The sequence below is a fragment of the Vidua macroura genome, chromosome 13, assembly GCF_024509145.1.
Source record: "Vidua macroura isolate BioBank_ID:100142 chromosome 13, ASM2450914v1, whole genome shotgun sequence".
In the NCBI taxonomy this organism is placed as follows: domain Eukaryota; kingdom Metazoa; phylum Chordata; class Aves; order Passeriformes; family Viduidae; genus Vidua; species Vidua macroura.
The window spans coordinates 19501688-19513933 of NC_071583.1; the positions used below are offsets into that span (position 1 = coordinate 19501688).

Below are 12246 nucleotides of genomic sequence, written 5' to 3' on the forward strand. Positions count from 1 at the left end.
CCCTGTCTCCCTGTCTGTCTGCACACCTGGCTGCTGGATTCATTGCTCTTTAGTGACTCTGGAACTCAATTCATTACAGCAGCACCACACCCATCCAAGCTGAGTGAGAAGGGGCCACAGACTCCACTCACCACCTCCTCCACCTGATCTTCAGTTCCAGGCCCCTCTGAAGTAAGCAGCAGAAATCCCACTGACTCAGAGGGTCCAGGATACCATTGGAAGGAATTTCCTTCATTTCAAATATGAAGAGTTGAAACTCTTAAGATTGCATGAAATGAGAAACGAAGAGTTTTAAATGATTTATTTGATTTCTCCACATGATCACAGTTATAGTTTTACATCAATAGGGTCTGTTACTACTTACAAACAGAATGCATATTAAAATGAAAGCACTCCTTTCTTCCCCAGAGTTACAAAAGGGGTCTCGAGCCTCCCCAGAACAGAAGCTTCTTGTAAGCATAATGATTTTTGAAGTCTTTAACAGTCTGCATTCAAGACCTAATTCTAACAGTTTAATACAACTCAAAGCTGATTTAAGTTCCTAGCAGGAGATAGGCAACCTCAAAGTGACTGCAGACTTATAGTAATGCTAATTTACACACTATGTACAATTTAGAGAATTCTCTATTCCCCCTACTGGTCCCATTTTCACCACCCCCTTTTCTCTTTTCCAAATTGAATCTTGTTATTGGTTCCACTTTTCTTTGAAATATATACATGAGAATCCATTTTGCAGGCAAGAAGTGCGATGGTATTTTACAAGGGAACAGCAAAATGCATGCTTAACTGCAGAAAACACACAGCTTCATATGGAACAGCAAGTCAACATCTAGAGATTCAGTGTTTAAATATCTGCTGACTGTCTTTCAGCTCATTTTATCAAGAAACAAGAGGCTTCTGCTGCATGCAGTACATGATGGGAAAATCATTCTACACTTTATGTTAGACTTTTTTTTTTAGCAATACAAGACGCACATTATATTAGGATGAACTTTGATTTTTTGTTTTTTTTACATTGTTTTACATTTCATTCTTAACTTAAAAAAATAAAACCCCCAAATATATATTTGATTGTTGTCCCAGAAAAGATTTTTGTTGTTGCTGCCGCACCTTCATTCTTTATGTTTCCCTTTCATTTGTTCCAATCAGCATTACTGCTTTGCCACATCGTTTAGGGGAAGAGAGAACCACGGCCACTCTGCAGTTCTGTACCAGTCAGTAATTGGCAATGGCATCTGAGAAAAAACCCTCTCCATACTACTCCTGTCTGCAGGCTGAAGAATTCATTTTAATTCATTTTCTTAACCCCACACAATGTTAAGTGCTGGAATTCTCCTATTCTAGGCATGACCCACACTGCTCTAAGCAACTGCTGATCAAGGATGGAGTCAGAGAGGTTTTACTACAACCTTAAACAAGCAGCAAAGGTCTGGAGACTTGTGCTGACACATTTGTTTGGTTGGAGTACATAGAAACACACAGTCTAAGAAACAAAACAAAACTAAGGGGAAAAAAAAAAAGTCAAGTCCACTGTTTCTCCTCCTTGGCTTGAAAGAACAGAGTGTCTGAATCCTGTGCTCTCACGTGACCAGTTTTGGTTTTTAACCAGCCTCCAAATGATCTGTGATTTCACACTCCCTGCACACCCAGGGCAGGCACAGCCTCCTCCCCAGTGTCCATGGAACCATGTGGAAATGTTTCTGTGCATGCACGTTTGTGACATCTCCTCAACACTTTGGTTCACAAATACATTGATTGCACATGGAAAATCAGTGGGCAGGCATTAAACTGTGGCTCACTGTTTAAGCACAGAATATTTATATGTAACTCTAATTTAAATGAATGAAAGGGGTTTTAAAACATAAAGCAAATGTGGATCTGGGAGATTTGACATCTTCAGTGTTAATCAACACAGTGAGTCAGATTTTCCTCTCCACTGTTACTGCACATTCTGCCTTTATTCCATATACAGAATTTTACTTCCATTATGCCTCTGCATCTGAAACAAGTACAGACTCCGACACCCAGTGAAGAGGAGCTTTCTTACCTCTGTTTTAATTAAAAGATGCAGTTTCTCAGAGATGTTTGCACCTAAATGGTTCTTTATCTTTTCTGGAACAACCTATGAATTACAGTTAGACTCTACTATTGGTACAGATGTATGAAGAAAAGTCTACATATTGAAATATGTTATCACTTTACTTCAACTAATATCAACAGTAACACTGATATATTTTGCAGTTATACAATATGTAGAGTGTAGCCTCACACTAATAACATTAGATGACATGCAGACAGTTCTACTTTCCCTTATAAGAACAGTATATATTTGTTAAACTGCAAGGAACAGAGCCTCAGGGGACCCCGGCGAGCCCTCTTAAGGTAAGCCGCAGAATTTAGAATAGAATGAGTGATACAGAAAAATAATAATCACTTGTTTTCTTTTCATGGAGATCATTCCGAGGAGAAGGAGCAGAAGGGGAAAACATATTGCACATGTGTGAAACGAACGTGGACTGCTGGAAACAAAAGGCTAAACTCTAGATTGCTGTATTTGCTCTCTGTGGAGGTGAACAAAGTGCTCAGTTTGCAGTTTTGCTGGTATTGTGGTATCCATGGTGTGAAAGGGAAAAAAATGACTGAACCTCTCCCATCCTCCCCACGCTAGAGATGCCATGAGCAAGCCAACAGGACAAGTCACTCTGTTGCTCCCATGTCCTCCTAATTTGGGACACTTTTTTTACTGTTTGTTTTCTGTTACACAGAAACCCGACTGGCTGGAGCTGTGATTACTTTTACCCATCTCTCACTGGAACTTTTTGCTCATCTTCTTCAAGGTTTGCTTTTAGGCTGGTACAGTTTTGCAGTTGTGATTCCTTTGTCTCTACTGTTTAGGTGTTAAGTCCTTGCAGTGGCTCAAAGTGCTGAAACTACAAAGTAGGCGCCATGGATAACTTTGTACAGGATTTCAGGATACAAATTGCAGAGAAATTTGCAAATTGTTTGGTTACAACACATAAGCAACAACAGCACAGCCTATTTTTATGTGATGTCTTGCAACTAACTGGACTATGGAAGTGAGGGTTTGAGCATAAACTCAGCCTGCTGAGTGCTGGGTGCTTCAAACTAACAAATGTGATGAGTAAAAATGGTAAAGCCACTTTGTTGCTAGCACATGGCTACATGGAATTACAGAATTTTATTTTTTTTTAATATATATATATATATATATAAAAACCCTATACTAAATTCTAAAACAAACCTTCAAGTTTTAGAGCACTTCCACTGGAAACACTCTGGACTAGAATTCAGCTTCGCTGGGGGTAAAAATGAGCAATTATGGTAAACAGGAACCAAAGTAGCTGAGAAGGATGGAGGTTTGCCATTTTCATGTTTGAGATGAATGTTTTTGCAGTGTTTACATGCACCTGGCGGAACTCTTCCCGTGTGCTCGTTCAATCCATATGCTTACAAAAGAAATGTGGATCATGTAAATTCACAGTTATCACAGACTTTAAGGTGTCTAAGAACTTGTGTGACCAATGCTTGGAGGTGCCCCCTGGTACGTGGGCACCCTCCATTGCTACGGAATAATTACTGCATCTTAACGAGTTTGCTTACCTGAAATAGCAGAGCAGCTCTAATACTGATTACGTATGATATCATCGTGTTAATAAAATAAGGATTTATACAACATTGGACTACAACATTTAAATGCTATGTTACTTGGCACATTTAGTAATGATTGCTTAGAAATCTTAACAAGTCCAGAGGACTTGTGATGAAAATCTTGAAATGTTTGAAATTGGTTTCTAATGTTTAATGTTTTTGGTCTATTCTTTCATATGCTATTCATCTATTATACTGTCCTATCAAGTAAGTGGAATTCCTTGTAAAGTCTATATTGCTAGTTTTGTGGACTGAAAAAATTTCTTTCCAAGCACAAATGTTAACTATACAGTATATATATATATATTTATATGTATATATTTATATTATATAAAGTTTACTTACGTACTTTCATCAACCATATCAGGTCTACTTATTTTTTTTGCCCATTGAGAAGAAAAGAGCAAGAATGCAACACTTGGTTCTGTCTCACTTTTTTCCCTGTTTTTTTTTCCATAGGCTAGGTTTTCATTATGCGTGTAAAATTGTCCAGGGGTTTGGTGTAAAAGGTAGCTTTCCTCAGATTCAGCAAGCAGCACGTTTTCAAGGCAAGGTTGGAAATAAGAACTAACCAGATGGTGGTGAAACATCTATCCAGTAGATAAGTAAAACCAGTATGGCCTGGGCTAACTGGAATTATTTTATTTAGTAACAGCAAGCCTTTAAGCTCATTAAACGGCCTAGGTAAAAACTGACGGTGTGATTTTGTTGCTTCCTGTAAGTGCCTTTGCAGCTGGGTTTAGAACTAGAGTCACGAGGAGGCTCTTTAGGCCTAGACTATGGTGCTGATGCCGCTGTGTTTGGGCTTGGCGCTGGAGGCGGCAGGCGGCGGGGGCGGCCCGTGGTGGTGCGGGCCGTGGTGCGGGCCGTGGTGCGGGGCGTGCGGCAGGTACGGGCCGTGCCCGTGCCCGTGCCCGTGCTGGTGGTACTGGTGCGGGTGCGGGTGCGGGTGCGGGGGCGGGTGGTAGTGGTGGTGGTGGTGGTAGGGCGGCGGGTTCTGGTGGCAGAACTGCGCGTGGTGCGGGTGCGGCGCTGCCGCCGCGCCCTCCGCGTGGTGCGGGGGCTGCGCGGCCGCGTGGCTCTGCGAGGGGGGCTTGCCCCTCTTGCTACCGAACAGGGACCCTAGGAGTGAGGAGGAGTTGGGCATAGTCTGGTGAGGGCGAGATGGACACTCTCGGGTTGATGTAGCTCTTCGGCGCATGTGAGGACTGCTAATGATGGACCCCTAAAAAGAAATTAATAGAAAATAAAAATTAAAAAAAAAAATCTCGAAATGTTTGAAAAGGAAAAAAAAAAAAAAAGAAAAAAAAGAAAAAGAAAAAGTTCACACTGACCCCCAAACTCCTCCTTTAGGGTTCACATGGGTGGATTATGTTCGAGAGTTCTAGGGAAAATTTCATCTCCACCTTCCCTAAGTGGCCAATGGGGCACTCGTGCCCTTCTTAGGGGATGTTAAGCATTGAGTGATTTTCTCTTGGTACTTTGATATCAAGAGATATGACTTCAAATTTTAAAAAATGTCATGGAAGAGTAATATAAGACCTAGGAGTGTGTTTTTAAAGGAAAAGTACATTTTTAAATACTGCAAAAAATACCATACTTGCTTTTTTACAAAAAAAAAAAAAAAAAAAAAAAGCGCTACATTAAATGTAAAACCTGAATAGTAAAACATACAGCAGCAAATATTACAGTTACAGCTCAAATTTTAAAATGGTATTTAAATCTTTATTTATAGCAGTTTTCCACTACCATAGGTGACAGTGCTGCTTCTCAGGCCTACCTCTACATTTTGTGTTCAAATGAACCATACCATTTTTTCACTAAGATTTCTATGTGCTTGTATTATTCTGACCTATGGTCCAACATTCTCTATTATTTAGCCTGGAATTTAGTTGCTGAAGTTTGGGGTTTGTATTTTTAAAGAGTTATGGGACACAACAGTACTTAGGCAAAGTGTGCTAGATTTAAACTGTAATCTACCTAAAGCAAACACAAAAAAAAAAAAAAAAAAAAAAAAAAGAAGAGAAAAAAAAATCTGCAAGCTGAATTCAGAGACATGAACAGTATATATAAATGGTTTGAAGATGAATGAAATCTCATGAAATCCACATTGAATTCACCTGTCTGAATAATTTTTTTATCCTCCCATGCCCTATCTGTGCAATTCCATGGTGTCATGACTGCATACATTTAGCAATTGAACTTGAAAATAAGCAATGGGGATGGTTGAGCATGACAGTCAATAGTTGTAGCTAAATATCAAACAGCAAGAACAGTGTACTTGGTAACAAAGAGCAAGTGGGCTTTTAAGCTGGGACCAGACTGAAATGGTGGCAAAAGGACAAATCATATCCATTTAACCATGCTTGCAGGAACAAAGGGAACAAGGTTAGCTCAAACCAAAAATGGCATTGCTCTAAAACAAGCTGTCAGTGCTTTGTAAGCTGGAAGAATACAGAGTGAATAGCCTAGGCATGCATTTTATTTGTGGCAGGCAGGTTATATATATATATATATATATATGTTAGAAGAAAAAAGAGCAAAAAAATATGTATGTATATAAAAGAAAGGTTTGAAATGCACATCATCACATCCAGCTAGACATCAGGAACTTCCTACTTACTTCCATATTGCTGTCTAGCGATCCTGCACTGCTGCGTCGCCCACGCTTGCCTGCCCAGGACATGCAACAGCAGAGATTAGAGACTGCGACACGACCGGCGCCAAGAGCTGCGGCCCCACGACCCCACAGCTTTAGGGCCAGCAGGGACAGCAACTCCCTGCACCTGCCTGGGTTTCTAGGGGTTCAGTGGTAATTTGGAGGGGTGGTGTTGTCTTTGGGACTCGGCTCACACGAGCGGGGTGTGATTTTTTTTGGTAATTTGCACAATTCTTGAAGTAGGTGTGTTTGGGTTTAGTGCTGCGGTTGTGATGCTGAGCAGCAATGATTTTAAAGGGTTTGGTTTCCTGGAATCTAATTGGCCGTGAAGGTTTTTTTTCGTTAAACACTGAGATATAGTTGTGGGGTGGCATTAACTTAAATGCAAAATTTAATGTTGAAATATTCTGAACTTCAGTGTGGGGCACCGTGAGGGGCATCGGTTTTATCACTTCATCAGTTTTATCATTGTATTGAATTTCAATTTTATCATTTCAATTTCAGCTTTGAACCTCAGTGGATTTCATACAATCTTCTTTCATGAGGTTTAAAAAAAACTAAACTTAATTTTTGATCAGTAAATCTGGAATCTGTCTTGACATTATGGCTAGATTTTGTTTGTTTAGCTGTGCAGTGCTTTATCATTAAGCATGTTGGATTTGTACTCCAACAGTCTCAAATTGCAAAGACATTTGCCTAAACCCACACATGAAACTCCAGACTGTTTGCCTAAAGAGCCAGAAGATCTCAGTGGCTGTATAGGACACAGGATCCCAGATTTTCTTTCTCAATTCACAGCAGAGAAAATAGCATCTGGCTGCAGTGGAAATAGAGATTTTTAGAAGTTAGATTGTGGAGCTTTGCTTTGCAAAGTTTCAGAATACTTTCCTGGCACGGTATACAAACAAAGCTGAGCTTTGAGGAGCCCTCCTGGTGCTCAGAGCTTCCCTAAAATCTGCAGGGCTTTAGAAACCATAGCTTTCTCAGCACTCTCTCCTTGCTTTTGTGCAAGGCCAAATATCAGTCTCCAGCCTGCATTGGCATACTGCTGCCTTCAGAATCTTCTACTCTGAGAGGTGGTTTTGGGAGAGAATGTGAGAATTTTGCCATCACTGAACCAATTAATGATGTAGCCTCCTCACAGACCCCAAAAGCATCTGGGATCAGAACTAGGGAGCACTGGAACTGCTCACAGGGCAATTCAGACTACCCAAAGCATCAGGATGTTCAAAAACTACCACCTGCTGGATTTATAAGTATAACGTTGACCTGGTTGGTCACAGGACACTGCCCTGAAACAAGTTTCTCTTAAGAGCTACAGTTCCAGGCTACTGGAACATTTTCCCCTCTTAAAAAGAGTTGCTCCCCAGTACTACCCCCTCTGCAGTGACATTAAATTGAGAGGGAGGTGTTTGTGGTCAAGGTGTTGTGTTTGACTTGTGAAATTCATCGGGATTTGCAACAATTCCCCTGGATAGGCTCTTTGTCAAAAGCTCACTGCTTCATCTCCTGCTGCAGTTTTAGCCTCAGCCAAACCAGAGCTGTACTATCTTATGAGCCCCCCCAAGAAAAACTGGGTTTGTTCATCCCTTATTTTGACTCCTAGTCACGTTTTGATATTTTTCTGCTCTGGTAACAGGATTAGTACTGATTAACACTCCAACCACTCTTGCTTGCTGATGCAAACACACTGCGGCAGCCACCTCGGAACTTAGCAGTCAGGGTTGCAAATAAGACTGAGAGCTGACACGGGGCATTAAACGTGGCCAAAAATGAAGGAAAACACAACAATCCAATGCCTTTTGCATATGGCAGGAGTCACAGTCTGATCAAATAACCATGGACACAGTAAATACAGACAGAGAGCGACAGATGGAATTTTGCTCAGAGTAACTCCAGGGCAAAGTAGTACTTGCAAAGCCAAGAACAAACAGAAAAATCCTACTTAAAATGCCTGTAATTTCCCTCAGATAGGCACTATTGCTGTACAGAGGCTTTGTTCATTTTCTTAAAAACAAACTGAACCCTATTTTGTGCTGACATGCAGTGTGGTGGGTTTATTCAGTAAACCCCCTGGAGCATTCCCCCTGCCAGTGTATGTTTATTCCAGACTGTTCCCTGGTCTTTGGGATAGTGTCCCATCCCAGAAATGCCTCCCTGGAGCTCCAGCTTTTACATGCATTTCAGGGAAATGGTGACTCTCAACTAGAATTGCATCTAAGCATGTACTGGCAGGATAATTAGCAGCTGTGGTACAAAGCAAGGTGGTATTTATCAAATCTGAAGATTAGTTTTACTTAATATATTATGCTTACTTTAGTTTTTTAAGGCTGTTAGAGTGGATTTTAATTTATAAAATTAAATTTCAATTAATTTAACCTTATCTGTTAGATATGAATATTCATTGCAAGAAATATCTTGAACTTACACAAATATATGTCCCATATATGAAGATGCATTATATGGGGCCAAGAATATTTCAAATTTATAGTAGAAATATGAAGTGATTACAAGATTTTTACAAACTTAACCATGCCAAAAGAATATTGAGCTTCATTAATAAAAGCCATTGCACCTGGCAGAATGGATGTGTGCTGTGCAGGACACATCACAGGATGTGTGGTGATCTTGCAGCTCAGGCTGCAGATCAGCTCAGTACATGGAAATATTTCTCACTGCTGCTCTGTAGTTCTTGAAACTCTACTGGGCCAGTGAGATAATTGGTAGCTAAACACTGCGTTATGATTTGGCTTCTTGTGACTTGGGGAAAAAAGCTTGGAAAAAAGTTTTAAGTTAAATTCCTCTCTCCAATCATTAGAGAGACCAGTTTTGAGGGGGAAGTATTCTTTGTCACATTTTCATCTTGTTTCTGTGTGAAACAGGTAGAATCTTAAGATCTCACACTGAAACAGAATTATTTTAATCCTGGAAATACTTTTTGTTTTGGTTTGGTTTTGAAGTAATCTTTTTTGGTCTGTGGCTGTTTTAGACAAGCCCAGCTCCCAGTAATAGGAACCACTGTGCCCCCCTCATTTGGGCAGTACTACCTGGCTGTGCCAGTTGTGGAATACTGGGGCAAACAAGAAAACTGCAATTTTTAAACCAGTTCACTGTGTAAATATTATTCCCACCTTAAAGGTTAGGGATGTGGGAATAAAGTTTGAATTCCATTGTAAACTCAATGTAAAAGCACTGGGTCCCCCATCAACTCAAAGTGGCTGGAATTCAAATTAAAGAACATAAAATCAGTCCAGTGGGACTGCTTCTGGGAGAGACAGAATGGGAAACACAACCAGTCCAGCCCTTCCTGCTCTGCTTTAGTGACCAAATCATTCTTCCTGTGGAACAGTGGCCATGAGGGGACATCACACTTTTCCCATCTTTCTGTAAACTCATAAAACTCAGCTTTAGATGCATTAAAACTTGCCTGGCTTCTAATATTTTTATATAAATTAAGAATTTCAAAGTCTGGAACCAATAAATTCAGTTCTTCCTTGACTATAGCTCAAGAATGTGCAATAAAAATGACACATTTCTCTTCAGAGAAAAATAAAGCCCTAAATATTTTTGACATATTCACATCTTGGAACACTTGGATGCCACACTGTGTTTTATATTCCATGGAAAGATCTGTCAATGCACAAGGAACAAGAGCATCTCTGAAATGAAGAGATCCTCAGCACACCTTCCCACAGCTGGGAGTTGAGCTGTTGTGGCCAAGGCATGGAACCACTCAGGAAAGAATTCCTGATGGACAAATCTTGCTTTTCTGTGCATTCCCAGCTTAGGAGGCAGAATCAGTCAGGGTATCAGCATTTGTTAGATCTCAGAAGCTTCTGAATCGCCACTCAGAGAAATTTAGTCACTTTCCACAGCCTCCATTTACTGGGATGTCTGGGGGACAGCAATGGATTGTTTTCCTAAATAGTTCTGTCACGTACCTGTGCAGCCAAATGCTGTTCAGGCACATTTCCCTTCACTGAATAAACAGTTAAAATTTTGAGTTTGCAATGTTCACTGGACATTTACCTGCCTTCCTGCATAAATATGCAACCAGGCCATTTTCTCGTGTTTGTTAGATTTATTTCTGATTCAATGTAGAAAAGGTCTCTCTAAAAATCCACTTTCCTACAGGCCCACACACTCCTGTTCCTCCTCCTTGTTCATCCTATGTTTCATCCACAAAAGCATTTGAGGCAACCTAACTCAGGCCTGTTTTAGAGAAGCAATTTAATATGGGATAACCACTGAGGTGCAGTATCTTCCTAACTGAAAGAGATTTCTTTGCTTTTCTATGGATCACCTCTCCCACATTAAAAATAAAATTAGCCTCACATGCAAGCTATTCCCTGAGAGAAGGCAGGAACGATTTGGATCATCTCCCTGAAGTCACTCCACCAAATAACAAAGCAAATAACAGCTTGGTCATTTCTCAAGTCAGTTGCACTGCACAAGACCAAACAGAAGCTCTCCATAATTCTCAGCTATTTCAAGTTAAAATTAAGTTTAGTTGGGTTTAACAAACTCATTGATAAACCCTGCAGTCTGTGAGTGATTTCTATTTTTTTGTCATGGAAAAAGGTTATTTTCAGTAATAAGCATGCCAGTTGTAGGCATGCCCTGTGAAATCTGTTTGTGATTAAAAATGCTGGTTTGTTGAATTAAACCCATAATATGAATTCAAATACATGGCAGTGTTTGAAAGAGAGGGATGAGTAATTCTGATGGAATGAAAAAATTAATCAGAAATCACATTTAGGGGTGCAGATATCCACTGAACTCACATATTAACAATATGGTAGTTCTCATTCTAATGAAATAAAACCAAAACAACAGAAAAGGATGATGAAGTATCCTCAAATCTGACAGATAAGAGTGTTGAAGACTAGGGCTTGATCTAAAATCCACTGGAGTCAAGCAAGCACCAATATTCAACTTCAGCCTGATTTTGGATCAAGGGCCTAAGTCTTTTTAATGAAGCACATGGAGATGTGAGTATGAAAGCCTAAACAGAGAAGAAAAGAATTGAAAGAGCTCACTCTCTACATATTTGTATGCACATACATATACCCACAAAACACAGGCTATCATTTCAGTTTACAACAATTTTATTTATTGCAGCATAGCTAAAATCTCTTTAGTTAAAAAAAAAAAGAAAATAGGTAAGTAGTGTCTACTACCAAAGATATACAGAATATTGAAATTATGACTACACTGTACATCATCACTGCAATTGAAAGCACAAAGCAGAGTATGCAACACAGCCTATGAACGAAAAACCAAAGAATTTTAAAAACACTGAGTTGGTACTATCTCTGGAAGTACTTTCTGAATAGTGGGCATGGTGTTCAGGTAAGAGTTCTGTTCAGAAACAGGAATCTGAAAAGATTACATGGCTATGCCAGGTGTGAGGCAAGCCATCAAATAAAAACATGCCCAACTTCCCCTGGCTTGCTTTGGCTAAAAAAATCACACCACCACTGCTTTCCAGTCTTTAATCAGTTAATAAAACTTAAGACACATCAGTGGCTTTGTGGGTTATATCAGCATTCTTGTCCACTAGGGCTTCTTTGTTCTATTGCCAAGAGTACTTCACAACAAGCTCTTTTTGAAAGAATTAGGAACTGTGTCTGAGTTACAGAACAAGAAAAGAGCACCAGGGGCACACTGATGTTACACAGCTCTAGGGAGAATGTAGTAGGGCTTCACTCAATTTCATTCATCCAGGTGGTAACACAGGTACACTTGAGCACAGAATACACAAAGCGCTCGTTACACAGAGACCAGGAGCTTTCCTTCCCTTTCTAGGCCTACTCTATGAGGGGGAAAAAGCAAAGGAGATGAAAATAAAAAGAAAGGAAAACTAAGTGAATTACTCCTAGCACAAGTCAGTCACTTCTGTTTTATTAAAAACTTAC

The 12246-nt window shown here is 40.0% G+C and overlaps 1 protein-coding gene across 10 annotated transcripts in view; it reads right to left on the reverse strand.

Annotated features, from left to right (window-relative positions):
• Nucleotides 1-286: 286 nt before the first annotated feature.
• IQSEC1 (IQ motif and Sec7 domain ArfGEF 1) overlaps nt 287-12246 on the reverse strand; it is a 278419-nt gene continuing 266459 nt past the window's right edge. For 8 of the 10 annotated variants that reach the window (XM_053989153.1, XM_053989155.1, XM_053989154.1 and 5 more), the window contains 2 exons: nt 6293-6342; nt 287-4894 (listed from right to left, as the gene is read on the reverse strand). In XM_053989153.1, coding sequence (XP_053845128.1) covers nt 4442-4894; nt 6293-6342 — 503 coding nt within the window. In that variant the 3' untranslated portion in view covers nt 287-4441. Of the gene's footprint in view, nt 4895-6292; nt 6343-11418; nt 12144-12246 lie in introns of those variants that run through there. The other 2 variants (XM_053989158.1, XM_053989159.1) reach the window with 2 other exon arrangements.